The sequence below is a fragment of the Eupeodes corollae genome, chromosome 3 (assembly GCF_945859685.1).
Source record: "Eupeodes corollae chromosome 3, idEupCoro1.1, whole genome shotgun sequence".
NCBI lineage: Eukaryota > Metazoa > Arthropoda > Insecta > Diptera > Syrphidae > Eupeodes > Eupeodes corollae.
The window spans coordinates 61,784,801-61,804,698 of NC_079149.1; the positions used below are offsets into that span (position 1 = coordinate 61,784,801).

Sequence of the window (19,898 nt, forward strand, 5' to 3'; positions counted from 1 at the left end):
ATGTACATATTATGATTGATCTTAATTTATCAAACGACAACAAGTTCATTAATTCCTTGTTAGTATACACTAATTTAAGTTCAAAGCTCACATAATCAAACCGCTTTTCCTAACATCAAAGCATGTCATTATAATAAAACAGCCTCCAGCTGCTAGCATTTTGCAATTTCAAACTACGTATGTATACATATGTATGTTCTAGTTCATAACCTTAAAATAAAAAAAAATGCAACCCAACTTCTTGCAACACTGACGCGTATTTCAGCTTTAAAACCCAATTGACGTTAAATCATCATTCCATCCAGACAATGTTTGCCATAACATGAAATCGAATTGCTCCAATCTTCGTGACAGAAAACCGTCTTCTGTCGTCTGTGCTATACGAATCCGAAAACGCGACAACCAACCTTCTCCAAAGGACCAAAGCACAGCTTCCTGTGAATACATTAATGTCGTCTAAAATGTGCCTTCTTCAATGCGTCTATGCTTGAGCAGTTTTGGGAAGGATGAGAAAAAGTAAGGGCAAAGAACATAGGAGGAGAGAAAGAGAGAGATAGAGAGGATGAGAGAAAAAGAGGAAGTTCATCCAACGAAAATATACCGTCATTTCCGCCCGCTCGGATTCTTTGTTGACTCTCGTGGGCGACGAGCTGTACTTGATGCATTTTCAATCATGTCCTTAATGGGACTCGCTCCACCCTTCCAGTCACAGTATACCATAATATTATGCTTTACCCTGTGCGCCTCACCATCCACCCCAAACAACACCATGAGAAATGAGAGGGTATAGCATTGTAAGAGACTGAAAAAGTGGGAGCACTTTTATGCGCTTCTTCGTTTAAACCCGCTGGGTATTTTTGCTCCTGATAAAAAAGCATCTATTCACATGGATTCTCTAGAACGGCACATTGCTGAGGTTCAATTTTTCGTCGTCAATTTTATTCTTCTATTTCACAAATAGATTAATGTATGAAGATGGATATCATCATTTTTGGTAGGCAAGACGCGACGAACTGGCGAAAACGGAAGAAGAACCGAATCCATTGAATGGAAGTGGCACAAACTCATTTTGCTTGGTTGCATAACATGCCATATAGATAAAGGGAGCAGCACAATCCTTATAGTTGTCTAGATTTAGGTCAGGATTTACTACAGTTAAAAAAGACATACAAAAATTAAAATGATTACAAACTGTCATTTTTATGTTTATTTGAGCAGGATGAAAAGTAAAGAATTTTAGGCATAATAATATGCATAACTTTAGTTGAACTTTATTCTTAAAAATACAAAGACAAACAATTGAATTAAAGATTTTAATGTTTTATGGTTTTATATTAAATGGAAAGTGCTCTCTTCTTGGCTTTTATTCATCGGACAATTCAAAATCGGATTCATCACATTCGATAATCTAAAAATGAAGGGAATAACAAATTAGAGAACGAAAATAGTTGACATTAATCGAACTTACATTGGCATCTATGTTCATCAGTTCGGAGATTCCGGTTAAATCTTCCAGATACTTTGTGGTTTCGAAGGCTTTCAAGAGGAACTCAATGCCGTTGGCTTGGAATTCACCCACAATTTTCTAAAATAAAAACAAAATTAGTGAAATTAGTTACAAAACCAAAAAGTAAGTATACGCCTAAGTGAACAATTGTATTCTTTTCGATTTAGGTTAGTTTAAAAACTAATACATTTGTAATTATTATTTGTTATTAAGATTCTTACCTCTGAGCAGGCAATGCACTGTGAGAATTTCCTTGTAGCAGGCAGAATGTTTTCATAATTAAAAAGCATACCGCGTATAGAATGAGGAATGATGCCTAAAAGGCCTTCTGGTATTTTTTCTGTTGATTTTCCAGATGAACTGAAATAAGCAGGTGCTGAGTCTTTATCGGGGTGTTGAAGAATTGAAACAAGTAACTCGACTGCATAGCTAGCAGCTATGTTAGAAACCCCAGGTCGAGTAACTGTACATTGCTGATCAAGAGTTCGATCTTTCAAAGACTGAAAAGACAAAATTTATAAATTTATATTATTTATTAATACATTTTGTCATTGAAATTATTTTTATCGGTAAAATTTAAGGTATAATTTAGAATTTCTTAGATAGATGGGTGTCTGTGTGGTCAGTATCCAAAAATCTTTTCTTTTGAACCTATTTTTAAATCGAAATAACAACCCCAATTTGGCTTTATTTTTAAAGCTTTAATCAAATAAAACAATACACAATGGCACTAGCTGGCGGGGTCGGGTTATCTTTTTGCATATTAATTGTGAATGTTTTTTGATTCTTGAAAAAATTGAAAATTATTAATGCTACATTTTTTGTTCAGATTCTTTAAATACAAAAAAAAACTTTGCAACCCCCAATTTCAGAGCCACCTTAAATCTTATAGGTTTTCCAAGCAGAGAGATTGCATGGGGTGGCATGTACATATAGAGCAGTAATATGCCGAATGCTATATATGTATGTATTTGTTTATGATGCCACTATTTAACGTTATCTAATCGAACTTAGATTTTGGATATCTACATATTTGCAAAAATTGATACTTATAAGGTTCCCCGACCAGTCTTCGAAGATTTTTTGCAGTACGATTAGGATAATTCTTTTTTTTCGAAAATATTTCAAGATCGAGAAGACACCGATTTCAGATAAATTTTATATTATGGAAATTTTTGCATGCATATCATACAATTGTACAGAAAGCAGAATGGACTTTTTAAAGAATCGAATGTTTGTTTTTGCTTTAACTTAAATATCACGAAAATGAGATATGCTATGCACATCAAAGTGTTTGATATTGGCACGCGCTTAAGATGATTTAAAAAGGTACTAAAGCTTAAAAAAAATTTAAATGTTTTTGCAAAACTAAAAAAGAGGCTGGGATGCGACCCACACTGATAACTTTCCATCCCGTCTGTCGATTTGACTTGCTTAAAAGTTTGTCTATATGTACTCGTATCAATTTTTACCAAATTTTCGTACTATTTTTTGTTGATTTTATTTTTTATGAAAAAACGGACTGTTGGATTTTTATATAAAAATTACTGAATATCGAAAACAATATTTTCTGTGAAATAAAATAAGTTTCAAGCCAATATTTTTAATTTTTGAAAAGCTATTTTAGTCGAAAAAAATTTGTTACCAAGTTTTAGTATTGTTTTTTTTAGAGTTTTATTTTTTGTAAAAAAAACTGTCAATTCGATTTTTTTCAAAATAAACTGAATATTTACAACAATATTTTTTGAAAGATAAAAGTTAATTAAAGCCAATATCTCAAAGTTTTGAAAAGATATTTGAGTCGAAAATCAATATTTACCAACTTTTGTTATTTTTTTTTTTCGGTTTTTAATTTTTTTGTAAAAAAAACTATCGATTCGATTTTTTTCAAAATAAACTGAATATTTACAACAATATTTTTTGAAAGATAAAAGTTAATTAAAGCCAATATCTCAAATTTTTGAAAAGATATTTGAGTCGAAAAGCAATTTTTACCAACTTTTGTTAATTTTTTTTCGGTTTTTAATTTTTTGTAAAAAATACTATCAATTCGATTTTTTTCAAAATTTTACTGAATATTGAAAACAATGTTTTTTGAAAGATAAAAGTAAATAAAAACCAATATCTCAAAGTAAAAGATATTTGAGTCGAAAATCAATTTTTACCAACTTTTATTAATTATTTTGTTTGGGTTTTTATTTTTTGTAAGAAAACTGTCTATTCGGTTTTTCTCAACATTTTTCAAAATGTTAAAAACAATATTTCTTATAAGATAAAATAAGATTGAAGCCTAAATTTCAAGTTTTTGAAAAGATATTTGAATCGATATTCAATTTTTACCTTAAGTAATGTTTTTTTTCGATTTTTATAAAAAAAAACTGTCAATTCGATTTTTCTCAAAGTTTTATCAGATTTCAAAAACATTATTCTTCGTTGCACAAAATTATTTTGGAGATGAAATCATACTTTGGTCGTACAATTTTGGAGCTGACAATTTTTTTTTCAGTTTTTTTTTTATTTATAAAAAAAAACCGTTAAATGGATTTCAAAAAATATACTTCTTTGACATGACGTTACAATATATTATAGAAAATTTAATTCAAGTCTCTAGCGTTTTTGGTTCGTAATATCTTACGATATTAAGGGTTAACCAAAATTTTCACCTTTTCAAACTGCTATCGTAAAAAAAAACCACTAACGCAATTTTTTTGAGAGCCCTTTCTGCATCTTTCTGCCTTATTATCTGAATAACAAAATTTATTTGAAGTTGATATCTCTTCTGGTTCTTGAGCTATGGAGGACTAAAAAAACGTTGCGAACGTACGGAAGTACGAACGTACGTACACACGCACGCACAGACATCTTTCTAAAAATCTTTTATTTCGACTCTAGGGACCTTGAAACGTCCAGAAATGTCAAAATTTTCAATTTGACAAATCGGACCCATTACAATAACTTCCTATGGGAAGTTAACAAACAAATTTTGCAAGTCTCAAAAAGTATTTAAATAGCCTTTTGTTTTCCTAGAAATTATTCCATGCGGAAATGGTAGACAAAATCAAAATTGAAAGAGAAACATTCTTTAACCTGAATTACACATAAAAAAGATGTTAGACATTCTTTAAAAATTCTCAAATGAAAGGAAAAAATACAACTTGTAGTCTTCCCAAATACACATTTTTTTTTCATTCGATTTTCAACCTCGGCTTTGGGAACCCGCACATGGGAACATGCTTTACGTGCAAAGAATTTGAGGTACAAATAATTCGGAAAAGGACAGGTCAAATTCGAAGAAATAAAAAAGCTAAAAAATGTTGTGAACTTTGAGCAAACAAATCTGAACAAGCCAAAGGAGGACACAGTCGACATCGTTTTTGAACTGTAATAGAATCACAATCAACATTTCTGTTGGGAAAGTCTTTAATTCTAAACAAGTTTGGTTTTATAACGTCAACTTAAGGAAATCTAAAATTAAGAAGACGTTTACATGTGTACGTAGGTTGAGGCCTATGGCCCAAAAGAAGCTAATGCATCATTAACTGTGATAACACTTAAACAAAATCAGTTGTTAAAATTTGAAGGGACTAAAGAGAACCTACGCCTGATGTTGTCTTGTTCTTGTAGTTCACTAAACAAAAAACAATCGTAAAAAGTTTATGGTAATTTTTTTTTGAAAAAATGTATTGTTAATAATTAATCTGCTACTATTTTCCAATAATAGAACATTGTTAAAAGTCATAATTTCACTAGAAGAATATACCACCATTTTTAAAAACCAAGATACAATCCTTTACCTCTGGAAAAGACAAGACTATGGTGGATAACAAAAAGGACGCTAAGTAGCTTATTGAATCTAAGCTTTCATTGAAAATAACTTCAGCAAGAATATCAAGAAAACAGTTGATATAGCTCTAAGTAAAACATTCGGCGTGTCCTCGTTTCCTTATTTAAAAAACAGTATTCAACTGTTTATAAGACTTAAAGTGGGGCTTAAAAAATACCTGATGTAAGCAAGTATAAATGACAAGATGTTTTTCAATGTTCCAGACGATACCAAAGACTTCAATAACTAATGCTGAAAATTTCGATGACAATTGTTTATATCATTTATTTTATTATGTTAATATGACTTAATTTTTGTTATGTTCGTATTAAACTTATAATACTTACTTACTTAAGGTGACGCTACAGTCCGGGACGGACCTGGGTCTTAATTAACATGCGTCTCCAACAAGCTCGATCCCTAGCTAGCTGTCCTCAATCTCCCATGTCAATGGTCGGGGTCGTCTCTTACATACTTGCGCCACGTCAGTCATGGTCTTCGTCTACTGCGCCGTATAACGGAATTGTATTCGAAGACCTTCCGGGCTAGAGCGTTCACGTGCATTCGCTCTGCATGGCCCAGCCATCTAAGCAGTCAATGTCGCTGTGCAGCTCTGATATCGTTGTCTGATTTATAGCGTTGTATAGGTAGGCAAAGTCCTTAACTACCTCAAAGTTATACCTGTCTATGGTGAAGTGTTTTAAAAGGCATCGTCCAATGTCCTTTTTTGGTGACAGCATATACCATTAAACCCATCTTCCTCGCTTCGCATCTTAAAGTTCAAAAACGGTGCACTGACATCACGCTTTGATCTTCTAACCATATCAATATCATCGGCAAATCCGATTAATTGGATGGACCTTTTGGAAGTTTGTACATCTAATGTTGACGGTTGAGTTTTCCACAGTTCTTTCTAGAACGATGTTGAAGAAGTCGCATGACAGTGCATCGCCTTGTCTAAATCCTCAGTTGACATCAATTGCATCAGTGAGATCTTCTCCGACCTTCATAGAGCAGCATGCATTCTTCATCGTTATTCTGTACAAACGGATAAGTTTGACAGGGATGCCAAAACTAGACATTGCTTTGCAAAGCTCTTCCCTATAGATCCTGTCATTCGTTTTAAAATTAAGTTAAGAGATTGTGAGTATCGATTTGAAGTTCCTGGATTTTTTCCTAGATCTGCTGTAATGTGAATATTTGATCAATGTTGGGACTTTCCTGGTCTGAAGCCACACTGATTTGGACTTATCAGGTTGTTAAACTTTGCTTTGACTTAATTATGTTTAATTTTTTTAATGTATTTTTTCGTTAGAAATAAAACGCATTTTTATTTTTGAAAAAAATCGGTTTTTCAAAACTTAACAAACTGAAAAACGCTCTATTTTTCAGCGCTAAAAAAGCTTAAATAGATTGTTCCAGTTAGAAAAAATTTGAATTAATATCTTTTTGAAAAACGCATTTTTTTAAAAACAAAATTGCTTGGCCAAATTTTCACAATATTATTATTCTTTCTTGATCGATATTTTCCACATAAAAATGCTAAAACTCAAATTAATTGTATTTTTTTAATTATTTAAATTTAAATTTACTTGCCATAAAATAGAATCTTGTGAAGGGTTTCAAGGGCTTTGATAGAAATTTATCAGTGAGTTTCGCACCCAGTCTCAACTTTAAGTTAGCGACATAAGTTTTCACTGTTACATAGTATTATTAATTTTTAACTTCCCATAGGAAGTTATTGTAATGGGTCCGATTTGTCAAATTGAAAATTTTGACATTTCTCGACGTTTCAAGGTCCCTAGAGTCGAAATAAAAGATTTTTAGAAAGATGTCTGTGATTGCGTGTGTACGTACGGACGTACGGACATTCGCGACGTTTTTTTCGTCCTTCATAGCTCAAGAACCAGAAGAGATATCAACTTCAAATAAATTTTGTTATACAGATAATAAGGCAGAAAGATGCAGAAAGGGCTCTCAAAAAAATTGCGTTAGTGGTTTTTTTACCATAGCAGTTTAAAAAAAAAGGTGAAAATTTTGGTTAACCCTTAATATCTTACGAACCAAAAACGCTAGAGACTTGAATTAAATTTTATATAATATATAGTAACGTGATACCAAACAGGTAAATTTTTTTTGAAAAAAATCAATATAACGGTTTTCTTTATAAATCAATAAAACTGAAAAAAAAAAATGTCACCTCCAAAATTTTACGATCGAAATATGATTTCATCTCTAAAACAATTTTGTGCAACGAAAAACAATGTTTTTGACATCTCATAAAATTTTGAGAAAAATCGAATTGACAGTTTTTTTCTAAAAAATAAAAATCTAAAAAAAATGTACTCAAAGTTTGTAAAAATTGAATATCGATTCAAATATCTTTTCAAAAACTTGAAATTTAGGCTTCAAGCTTATTTTATCTTATAAGAAATATTGTTTTCAACATTCTGAAAAATGTTGAGAAAAACCGAATTGACAGTTTTCTTACAAAGAATTAAAACCTAAAAAAAATTAATAAAAGTTGGTAAAAATTGATTTTCGACTAAAGTATCTTTTTAAAACTTTGAGATATTGGCTTTAATTTACTTTCATCGTTCAAAAAATATTATTGTCAACACTTAGTAAAATTTTGAAAAAATTCAAATTGACAGTTTTCTAACAAAAAATTAAAAACCGAAAAAAAAATTAACAAAAGTTGGTAAAAAATATCTTTTCAAAAAATTGAGGTAATAGTTTCTAACTAATTTTTACTTATAAGAAATATTGTTTTCAACATTCTGAAAAATGTTGAGAAAAATCGAATTGACAGTTTTCTTACAAAAAAAAAATCTAAACAAAAATGTATAAAAGTTGGTAAAAATTGATTTTGGACTCAAATATATCTTCAAAAATTGTAGATTATGGCTTTAATCTACTTTTATCTTAAAAAAAAAATTTGAAAAAAATCGAATTAACAGTTTTTGTACATAAACTTAAAAACCTAAAAAAATTTAACAAAAGTTGGTAAAAATTGATTTTCGACTCAAATATCTTTTCAAAATTTTGAAATATTGGCTTCAAACTACTTTTATCTTATAAGAAATATTGTTTTCAACATTCAGTAAAATTTAACAAAAGTTGGTAAAAATTGATTTTCAACTCAAATAGCTTTTCAAAAATTAAAAATATTGGCTTCAAACTTATTTTATTTCACAGAAAATATTGTTTTCGATATTCAGTAATTTTTTTATAAAAATCCAACAGTCCGTTTTTTTTAAATAAAATCTACATAAAATAGTACGCAAACTTGGTAAAAAATTGATTCGAGTACATAAAGACAAACTTTTAAGCAAGTCAAATCGACAGACGGCATGGGAAGTTATCAGTGTGGGTCGCATCCCAGCCTCTTTTTTGAATTTGTGCACGACCACCAAATTTGTTTCAAAAACGAGTTTTTAGAATTTTGAAAAGCTTATTCATATTTAGTTGATCGATGATCGTGTGTAGAACCCCTTAGAATTTTTTCCACTGGACTTAATATAATAATTATTTTGAGCTTTTAAGTTCTAGGAAAGCTTTCGAAGCAAGCTTTCATCACAACCTGTTGCTATTACCTGTATCGAAAATTCACACACCACATGAGGTCGTAAGCTGGTGAACTTTCAGTTAAATTTGGAATATAAAATTATCGAAAAAGTCTTAGAGCTAAATCAAAAATATTATAATCAAATAGTATAAACAAAACTAAGAACATATTCATTAAGAAAACGAATAAAATTATGCACTTCCATAGATTGTTAACTTAGACCCACTTAAGAATAAACTATTAAAAAATTATGTTAACAAAGTATGGATCCCACATTTATTCTTGACGACTTGTGAGATTAGATAAACAGAGGTAGGTGTTTTTTTTTTCTTTCGAAAAATGATAACATTACGGCCATCCACAAATGGGTAAATACATTATTTGTAGTATTTGATCGAACTTACCCGTTGAAGTTAGTTTACATAAGTTTGGTGTGTTAACGAACTGTTTTAACAATTTGTTTTTTTTTTTTTAATTGTCGTAGTGTATAAACATTAAATTATAAAAATGTTAACTGAATTCACTGGAAATCTAGCTCATCACCTAGAATTTGGACACTCACTTGTTATTGTGGCAAAAACAATTGATGGAGCATCTAGGTGAGGAACATAGATTTGTGTTCTAAAATATTGTTTAGTGTCAGTCGTGATAATTATAGTGGTAACAAAAATATTGGAAGCTTAAGTGGAGCAATTTTAATAGTTATTGATATAAAGTGTTAAAGAGAACCTGCCACAAAATAATAAATTTAGAAAAGTACACACGTGAGCTTGGCAAAGCTTCACGTCATCGCTGTAATTATAAATATTTATCTTAGGCATTTATTGACAACTATATATTTGTTTATCTTTTTAAAGCTTTATTCAACTCTATAAAAAAATTGAAAATTTAATTTTTAAAAATCATTGAAATTATATTACACACACATAATGATGTATGTGTATCATCTGCGCTTTTGTTGGTTTAAAGTATTTTAAATGATAATTTCTAGTAAAATTCTTTATAAAGATACAAATTTGAAATTTCGACTCATGGTATATACATTCATATATAGCTATGATCAAAATAACAGTAGTTACTTTTGATTTGAAATGTTTGCTGCACTTAAATTAAGTAAAGCTAACATGTAAAGAAAAAGCTATAGGTTCCTTACTTACGGTAAATGTGAAAAATGTAAACAAAAGATATGTAATGACCAGTAAACTCGCTTTATTGAAACGTATGGGGTTTTGAATTTATTCTTTATCTAGAACTGTGAAAACACAAATTTCTCCTCTTTTTTGTTTTTCATGGTCAAATTAAATTGATTTATTTTTGATTTGAAATTAAATCTGCAGATCTGTGGTTTTCGACAGATTTACCCCTCTTTGCACTGCCAGGGGAAGATAGAGTGTGTCATGGCGTTCCACATTCGCGTAGTACGGCTAAAAAATGAATCTCTGTACTTCATAGTACGGCCGAAGTTGGGCTCAAGGGTAAACTGATGGGCATTCCTAGAAGCGCGGGTATTACAGTTAAATTGTTTAGGGGAGGAATGCAACTGGCTATTTCACTAGAGTATAGTCCATTAAAATAACCGTAAAAAAGGGTGAGGCAAGAAACCTTGTGTCGATGTTCGAGTGACGTAAACGAGTTGATGATTTTAATGTCAACAATCATTTTAAAAGCTTTTTTTTTTAATACTGTCTAGGAGGATAAACAAGTTACAGTAGCAACAGCCCAGAGATGAGAGTTATATTCAAGTTTCGGACGTAAATAGGTTTTGTAGATTGTAGCCAGATCAGACGGAGAGAACAATTTCTTGCAGCGTCTCAAAAAACCTAGACATCTTGTGGCGTTTTTGCCAACATCGCGCATGTGATCGCTCCACAAAAGGTGGTTGCACATTCCAAGGATGTCAAGATTTTCCGTTTCGTTGATGCAAGTGCCACTCATAGAAAGTGGCAAAGAGGGTTTATCTCGCTTTAACGATGCAAGACAGCATTGCGCTTTGAAGCATGAAATTCCACACGATTTTTTTGGAGGGTCGTGAGTCTGGAAACGAATATGAAAAGCTAAGAGCGCTATCGTCAGCGAAACAATGTATTGGATTAAAAGTAGCAGACAGATCATTTATAAAAATGAGCATTTATTTTATGTGTTTCAGACTTGAATCCGTCCAAAACAACTTTTATTGAACGGTTCGAAAGAAAATTTCAAATCCAACGAAGGAGAGACTCGTCGATACCGAAAGCACGCATTTTCGATAAGACAGCAAGATGCCAGACTTTATCAAATGCCTTTGAAATATCAAGTGCCATAGTCTTACTTTTTCCAAAACGATGTAAAGATTTGTTCCACTGTTCGGTGAGATGAACCATGAGATTACCAGTGGAGCTATTGCTATGAAAGCCTTATTGCCAGTCATTAAGAAGCTTCCGTTCCTCAAGATATTTCTTAAGCAGATAATAGAAGGGACGTTAGTGATATCGGTCGGTAATTTGTGGGACAAGTAGATTTGCCTTTTTTTTGTGATTGGCTGAACAAATGCAGTTTTCTAACTACTCGAAACGAACCCAGAAGAATAGGATAGATGGAAAAACTTACGCAGTGGTTTTGCTAGCGTGGAAGAACACCTCTTCAGAATAATAGCGGGGATACCATCTGGGCCAGCGGATTTATGAATGTTGAGATCTTTAAATATTTTGATCATACTTTTTTCAGAAAAAATTAGGAATAGGATGAAATTTGGCAAAACTGGAGTTAATTATAACCATTATAACCCGAAAAGCGGCCTAAAATTCTGTATAACTGAAACTAGTGCAGAAAGGGTTGTATGGATAAACAGTTTGATATGGAATCCCAAAGTGTGGCAGAATTCTTTTCGCGTTTGGCAGCCGAGGAGAGTTGATAATAGTTATATATACAAGATCAGGAAAAAAACTGACATTTCTAAATGAAAAAAAAAAAACATTAGTCAGAAAAAAGATATGTAACGAGACTTTGGCTTCAGACCAGGAAAGTCCACTATCACCAAATATTCACACTACGGCAGATCTTGGAAAAAACCCAGGAGCTTCAAATCGATACCCACCATTTCTTTATCGAATTTAAAGCCTCGTATGACAGCATCCATAGGGAAGAGCTCTACCGAGCAATGTCTAGTTTTGGGATCCCTGTCAAACTTATCCGTTTGTGCTGAATGACGATGGAGAATGCACGCTGCTCTATTAAGGTCGGAAAAGATCTTACCGATGCATTTGATGTCAAAAAAGATTTTAGACAAGGGGATGTCTATCTGTCATGCGACTTCTTCAACATCGCTCTGGAAAGAATTGTTCAAAACTCAACCATCAACACTAGAGGCACAATCTTCCAAAGGTCCATCCAATTAGTCGGATACGCAGTTTATATTGACATAATTGGAAGATCAAAGCGTGATGTCAGTGGAGCGTTTTGACCATTGCGACGGAAGCGAAGAAGATGGGTTTAGTGGTCAATGAGACAAGACCAAGTATATTCTTTCATCAAAAAAGGACATGGAACAACGACGTCTTGGACAAAAAGTCACCATAGACAGCTATAACTTCGAGGTAGTTAAGGACTTTGTCTACCTAGGCACCGCTATAAACACAGACAACGACACCAGCTGCTTTTTTGGACTTAGAAGGCAATTGAGAAGTAAAGTCCTCTCGAGCATCTAAAATCACCATCTATAAGACACTCATCATCCCGGTTCTCATTTATGGCGCTGAGGCCTGGACCTTGTCAAAGAAAGATGAGAGCGTCTTAGGATGCTTCGGCTGATTTTTGGTCCCGTGTGGAGAATGGAGGAAAAGATATAACGACGAACTATACGGGCTGTACAGCGACACTGACCTAACTAGCAGAATTAAAGTCCATCAGCTTAGATGGCTGGGTCATGGAGAGCGAATGAACATCAATGCTCCAATCCGGAAGACCGCGACTCAGGTGGCGCACGCAGTAGGGTGAAGACCTCAACCAACTTGGCGTGCGAAACTGGAGACAGCTAGCTAGGGACCGAGCTGGCTGGAGACGCATGTTGGTTGAGGCCCAGGTCCGCCCTGAACTGTAGCGTCACCTTAAGTAAGTAAGTAACGAGACTTTGGCAGGTAAGTCCGTTTGAAAACGCCTCCTTTTTATCCTCCATGGGATTGAATCTTACGCCCAATCTCCACTTAAAAAAGATTTTACCTTAAAAATACGTGCTCAAAAACAGATTTATAGCAAAAGGCGGAGGAACAACCAATTGAATGTGTCTTAAAACACTGAGCTGTTTCAATTTGTTTGCATTTTGAATAATTTGACAAAGAATCCAAACAAATGCCATTGCCTATTCGGAATTAACCGTTGAACGTTTATCAATCAGTACGGTGGCCACATGCTGGATTATGTTCACAAATCTCCATCTAACGGTGTGGTGACCTTTTATTAGCACAGCATCCATTGTTTCTAGTGCAACAACTGATTTTGGAAGATCTTAATAAACTTCGTCATTGAGCGAGGGCTGTCTGTGATTGAATTCGTTTTCTTAGGATTTAATATTACAATACGATTGAACTTCAAAATTCACCAAAATGTAGTGTCATCTTATTTTTTCAAACAATCGTAAGAGAGCAGGGGTGAGAGGATTAGAGTCTGTATGTTTTAATAAGATAGCATTATTTTAAAGTTAAAGACATTTATTAGGTTGGGCCTTAAAAACTACCCTTAAATCATGTTTCATAATATGTTTTGCTTGTGCCAAAGTAAATATTTCAGTTTGTTTTATATTCACCCCCTTCCAATAAAATTATATAAAAAGACAATTAGGAGGATTTTGCGTTACTTATGACGTGTTGCTTAGGATGACACCCTGCGCCGATTCCAATCACAAATTTTCATGAATTAATTCTGCGGATTCTTCGGCTATAGTCTTGAAAGAGTTCCCAGACTTTTAACAATGAAACAGAAATCTTTTACATTAATTTAGAAGTTAGGTTATTATATAAATACAATTTGTTATTGTTTGTATATATCTTAAGTTGACTTTTATTTGTTTCTTTTTTTGTAGATTTCATATAAACCTATGCACATCTAAGACTTCAGTAAATCCCGAGTGTGATGTTGGCTTACGTTTGTCGTGCTATTTTCGCGAAGACAACATTACACGAAATTCCCGCCAAAATGGAACATGGGGTGAAGAGGAGACTAACATCAACTTGGACGAGCATACAGCTCGAAATCCAATAGTTTCTGGGGATTTTTTCATGCTTTACATATTCGCAACTGAAGAGAAATTTTACATTTCCATAAACAGCAAACCTTTCTGCACTTTCCAACATCGCATTCCATTGGAATCAATTCGTACTCTTGAGATCCGCGATCATATTCAAACCATTAAACAAATTGATCATCGTTCCGCCTTTCCCATACCTTGGCCAGCCATACATGCTTCGGATTTTGGTAAATCTTTTAGCAATGATATTCCAATATTATTTAGTCCCGGACATGTGATTGTCATTACGGCTAGATGTTTCGACAACAAGAAGGGACAATTCATCATAAAATTCACAGAGAGTGATACAAAGCGGGAAGAGTTGCATTTTAGTGTGCGATTTGACCAGAAGGTAGTTGTTCGAAATAATATGAACAAAAGTTTTGAGTAAGTTCATGAAGCTTAGCTTTATATATAAAAATAAAGATAAAGTTAATAGTACTTTTTCTCTGTAGATTCGGTCCGGAGGAAAGACACGGAGGTTTTCCATTCACATTTAATCAACAATTTACTTTAGCGATAGCATTTGCGGAGCATGAATTCCTGTTTGCCGTTGATGGAAGGCCATATAGTTCTTTTGCTTATAGAACGCCTAATGTATTGTCGAACTTAGTGGGATTCAAGATTACCTGCATAAATGGACTCAGAATGCATGTTACACGAGTAGACCATGTTCAAATGGGAGATGTATCGTGTAGAGGCTTTGAAAGCTACTCAGCGTATGGTTACGAAATCGCGTAAATTCATTTTTTTTTGTTGGTTATTTTATAAAATAAAATTGTTTTTACACATTAAATGGGTGTCCGTAATATGTTTGACGTTTAAACACCGCTTGAGCTTTAGGAATACAGGTTAGGATTTAAGAACAGATACGGGTGCATATTGTCCTTAAAGAGTTGGGTAAGGCATTCACATTCATCATGTGCGGTTACAAAAATAAGAAGAAAGTAATACTTACGTTTCCTGGAGCAGTTATATCATTGCAAAAGTAACATCCCAGTTGCGATCCAGGAATGCATTTTAAATCTCCAATATCTACATATTTCGAACTCTCTCCGAGATCTTGCATATTTCCATGTCTCATCACAAGATAGCTATCGAACCCAAGAGCTGCATTTAACACGATCTAAGAACAAACATTTAACATGAGCATAACTTTTTCAATAAAATCAAAACTACAACAGAAGGAGTAATTGAAATTGTACCTTCTTGTTAGCAGCACCTAGCATTGTAGGCAGCCATCGGCTTTCCCTGGAATCAGTCAGTAAAAATATAACATCATGCTCTCTAACCAGTGAAATTATTTTTTCTAAATCTTCGATGGCACCTTCTTTTATTGAGTCACCAATTGTATGACCAGGCATTGGAATTTGCATAACGTATCCTTGGGTAATCTTTACAAATTAAAGGAAAATTTGGTCAAATTACTCAAACATGCATAAGAGAATGTGAAGAGATTCGAAACTTACTGAATTTGGATTGATTTCCTTGAGCCTTTTTGCAGCTGTTGTAGCTTTCATATTACTGCCTTGCACAGCATCTTCGTGAGTATAGAGATTTTGTCGTACTGGATTGGAAAAACTTATTTTTCCGTTGTCTATTAAAGTTATATGTTTGAATCCCCAACTCTAAACAAACTTTTGAATGACAAACATTTTTTGGCGACAAATTAAACTAAACCTACCAAAAGATTTCTTGCAACAGCACAACCAAGAGTTCCAGCACCAAACAGTAGGCATTTCGTGTCCGCCATTGTCTCTAAATTAAGTTCAGGTACAAGTCTCCATTTCATCAATTTTAAATTTAAATTTATAGAATTTTCAGCCAATCTAGAAAAAAATAAAACGTTTTCGAAGGAACAAAATAATGTTTAATGTTTTTGATTACTTGGCTGGATCCATACTATCCCTCATGGAAACCATACGAGGTCCCATTTTGTTGTTTTTATTTGGTTCCCAGCCAACAAATTTCAAATCATCGATATATTTATCGTCTTTTGGTAAATAAACCTCCCAAATAAGGCTACTTCCATATTTTCCCACAGAGGTGTATCGCACACCCATAAATTTAATATTTTTTCCAGCTAGTGAGGGACTATAGCATAAAGCAATTTTCACTATTTGGGCTTATTGATGTCAATTTAAAACTATCTCACCATGATAAATGCAAAAACGCTGCATAAGTCCTCATAAGCCAAGATGGATTATCATATTCACTTGGATCGGCAAAGCAGAAATACAAATCGTCAATATTTTGATCCAGCAAGTTGTCCATGAGGTTATTTGGGTCGATAACGTCTTTCAACTCAATGCAACGATCTTTTATTGATTTGTTAAGTATGAAAAAGCTTCGTTTTTGATCCGGAAGAGATTCAATAATTTGAATCATATGGAAGAGATCTGGTAAGTCTGCAAGACGCAAAGGTTTAGTACCTGGGCTGACTTCTAACGTTGGTTTAAGTGGACATGGGAAGGCGAACCAATAGTAGTAGTTGTGGGTTTTTAAATCCTAAATCGATAAATCATTCTCATTTAAAAAAGGATTCACATATTTTTCAGGAAAAACTATACTTACAGCAAAAGATAAAATTATAAAACGTGCTAATAATCTAGGATCGTCAAGGATTGTTCCCGTGGCGATGTCATCGAGGAATTTATGACCTTCAGCTTGCAAGAGGGCATTTTTATCACATTCCTTAAAATCTTCAATGGTATTTTTGTTATAAAGGGTTCCAATTGCTGTGTAGTAGTCTTTCGGAGGATTGAATGATCTAACGAGAGATAACGTTTAACAAGGACATTAATGGTTAAAAGTCGAAGACAAAAATTAATGAAATCTGCTTACGTGTTAAAAGAACTATAATCCACTTCTAGGAGGCATGACTTGGAATTGCAATTCGTATAGAATCCATAGACCGGCTTGGCAGCATCCGATAATCGATCAAAATCGATTTTTATCTCCGAGAGTTTATGCCAGAAGGTTGGGCTGACAAAGGACTTTAATGGTTGGAACAGAAAGACTTCTTTATTATCACTTGATGTCATTGTTCTTCGTGAATAAATTAAGACAATGAGTTCAGGATGAGGTATACTATCTTTGAAGAATTAGTTGACGTTGAGGATGTTTGATTACTCAAGACAAAACACTTTATTTATTTTTTTATTGTTTTATTTTATATATTTTCTACAAAGAAAACAAAAGTGTTGTTTTGCTTGCGTGAAAAGTCAAAACAAATGAGCTGTCAGCTGTTTTATAATAAAAAACAAGGTGAACAATTTATTCTAGAGATGGGAGGTTGATGGTTCATTTTGAAATGAGAATTTTTAATGGAATTGAATCGATAGTGGAACAGTGGCTTAGGGTTCAATTATAGCCATCATTGGTTTTCATAATTGATACCAATTATTGAAATTTTGGCAAGTCTTTTAAAGCGAACATTAAAAATGTATGTGATTGAAAAAAAAAATCCTATATAATATCCATGGAAAAATGTTTACTGGCAGAAATCTGTCATTGGAAGTGTGTGAAATTAGAACACAAATCAGTGGAAAGATTCGTCTCGCTTTTGAACATAAAAGTATCAGCTTTTCGGCGCCAGTTATAGCTTTTATTGGTTTTCATCATTGAAAACTAACATTGGAATATTTTGACATTACAAAATTATGTCATTTTGATTGGAAAACAAATTGAAATTTTTCTTGAAAATACTTTGTGTGATTTCCGATCGATAAGTATATAGTTTTCATTTCTAATCAAAGGGAAATACCGTCAATATCGATTCCAAATTTTTCCGGATCGATTTCAACTGACTTCTTCAGGATAATGATTTGCCATCCGAAATATGGAAAAATACATTTTAAGCGAAAAATAACTGCGTCTTTTACCTTTTTTTCTCAAAAAAAATTCTTTGTGTTAAAACATCCATTCAAAAAATTTTCCGGATTGGTTTCAATAATACCTATATTTGGCCCCTTATTTCTTATATTTAAGGTCTCCTAACATCACAGTACTAAATCACTTCTTGGAGATATAAAAGGGTCAATAAACTTTTCTTGTAACATTGCTATTGTTTCGTTGCTTATGGCTATTTTGTTTAATGAATTCGTAGTAACTATTATTTGCAATTTTACATTGCACTTAATATTAGTAATAAATAAACAATAAATGTCCTTCCATCATCATCTTACTCTGGCCATAAATAAGCTACACTTACGGCTTTGTAGCGCCATTTATTTACCGAGTTTTCGAATAATTAGGGTCTATTCTTACCAACAACCCAAAAAACATGCCGACAAGTTAAGAATAGAGTGGGCAAGAGTCTTTTTAGCTATAATTTTTAATTATCCGAGAACAATATTCGACAATTGGACTCATCAACGCAGTTTCCAAAGTGAAAATTAGACTCATTGATAATGAAACTCTGGATCATTTTGAACCATTTAAATCTATTTTGATTCTTAACATCTCTAACTCGACCCAAGAGCTCACTTTCACTCACTCAGAAGTTTTATCACGATGACACCCAAAAACATATTTAGTTTTGTGAGCTGTGACTGCAAAATTTAAAATAAGTAACAGCCTAATTTTAACTTGACAAGTTTAAAGATGACAGCATAAGATATGACAGCTGATCAAATCGTGATCTATTGAAACGACTTTTATTCAACTAAAATCAAACCAAAAACTACATAGTCTGCTATTACACGATGAATCTAGATGCATGCGACATCTTCGAATTCTTCTTTGTGATCATATCCTGTTTCTAAAGTGCTATTACACGTTGAAACCAGATTCATGAATCTATTTTGACAGTTCTCTTTCATTTTTATTTCGTCATCGACTTGTTTTTTTGTCTGTTTACTTCTATTAATCGAGAAAATTTTGTTATTCTTTAAAATCAATAAAAAACATTTTGTTTTGTAAAATTTATGAGTTTTATTTTCTGACTGTGCACTCTAATCAAAAAACAAAGATATAGATTCCTACAAAATGAACTGTCCGTCGAAGTTTGCTTCTCGAACAACGAAACCATATGAAAGAGAATAGCAAAAATACGAATAAGAGAACAGAGAAACGTCAAATTGTGGCAACGAAAATTTTACCCGTGCGACACAGGTCGATTTTCTTGCGTCTCATGTTTTCGAATTTTTTTTCTCTTTTGCACTTATGTTGTTCGAAGTGTCGCATGCATCTAGATTCATCGTGTAATAGCAGACATAGTAACGAGTATTTCTTAGAGGCATATAACTCTAACTGGCTGAACAGAATGGTGTAGCTATATCTGTTGCCTGTAGCACTGTCAAAGTTAAAAGATACGAAAATACTATACATCGATACAATGAGAAGCTGTAGCTGTAGCATTGTGGGCGACCTTTGCTACGTTAGTGAGCGTTTATACTACTACAGTGATTTTTTTAGCTACAGCTTCATCTCATTCTGTTCAAGGGGAAAGTTAACAACACTATTTCCACTATGATTGACCACGTGAGTTGGCCTCTTAGATAGTGCGATTTAACATCACTTAACTATTTTCTGTCGGGATAGGTGATATTTCTTAGTCCTCGCTGAGAAGAATGAAACGATTGATAACTTGGGAGACAAAATTCACTGCGTTATTGCGGATATAAGGCCATCAATGTTGGAAAAAGCCATTCAAAGTTGTACTTGATGTACTATACTACGTCTAAGCCAGCCAAGGCGGCCATATAATTATTGAATTATAATATCAGGAAATTATCTTTCC

The 19,898-nt window shown here is 33.1% G+C and overlaps 2 protein-coding genes across 3 annotated transcripts in view; one reads left to right on the top strand and one right to left on the bottom strand.

Annotated features, from left to right (window-relative positions):
- LOC129950328 (32 kDa beta-galactoside-binding lectin) overlaps positions 1–14,966 on the top strand; it is a 64,626-nt gene extending 49,660 nt beyond the window's left edge. Inside the window, exons 1-3 of one of the 2 annotated variants that reach the window (XM_056062223.1) lie at positions 9,293–9,497; positions 13,952–14,542; positions 14,611–14,966. In XM_056062223.1, coding sequence (XP_055918198.1) covers positions 9,406–9,497; positions 13,952–14,542; positions 14,611–14,896 — 969 coding nt within the window. In that variant the 5' untranslated portion in view covers positions 9,293–9,405 and the 3' untranslated portion in view covers positions 14,897–14,966. Of the gene's footprint in view, positions 1–9,292; positions 9,498–13,951; positions 14,543–14,610 lie in introns of those variants that run through there. The other variant, XM_056062224.1, reaches the window with a different exon arrangement.
- LOC129950327 (ubiquitin-like modifier-activating enzyme ATG7) lies at positions 1,176–17,389 on the bottom strand. Its single transcript, XM_056062222.1, has 11 exons — positions 17,000–17,389; positions 16,730–16,925; positions 16,311–16,663; positions 16,043–16,249; positions 15,840–15,984; positions 15,625–15,783; positions 15,361–15,549; positions 15,114–15,281; positions 1,729–2,007; positions 1,469–1,585; positions 1,176–1,408 (listed from the first exon to the last, which is right to left on the bottom strand). Exons 1-11 carry the CDS (start codon positions 17,197–17,199, stop codon positions 1,364–1,366), a joined length of 2,058 nt encoding a protein of 685 aa, XP_055918197.1. The 5' UTR covers positions 17,200–17,389; the 3' UTR covers positions 1,176–1,363.
- Positions 17,390–19,898: the final 2,509 nt, after the last annotated feature.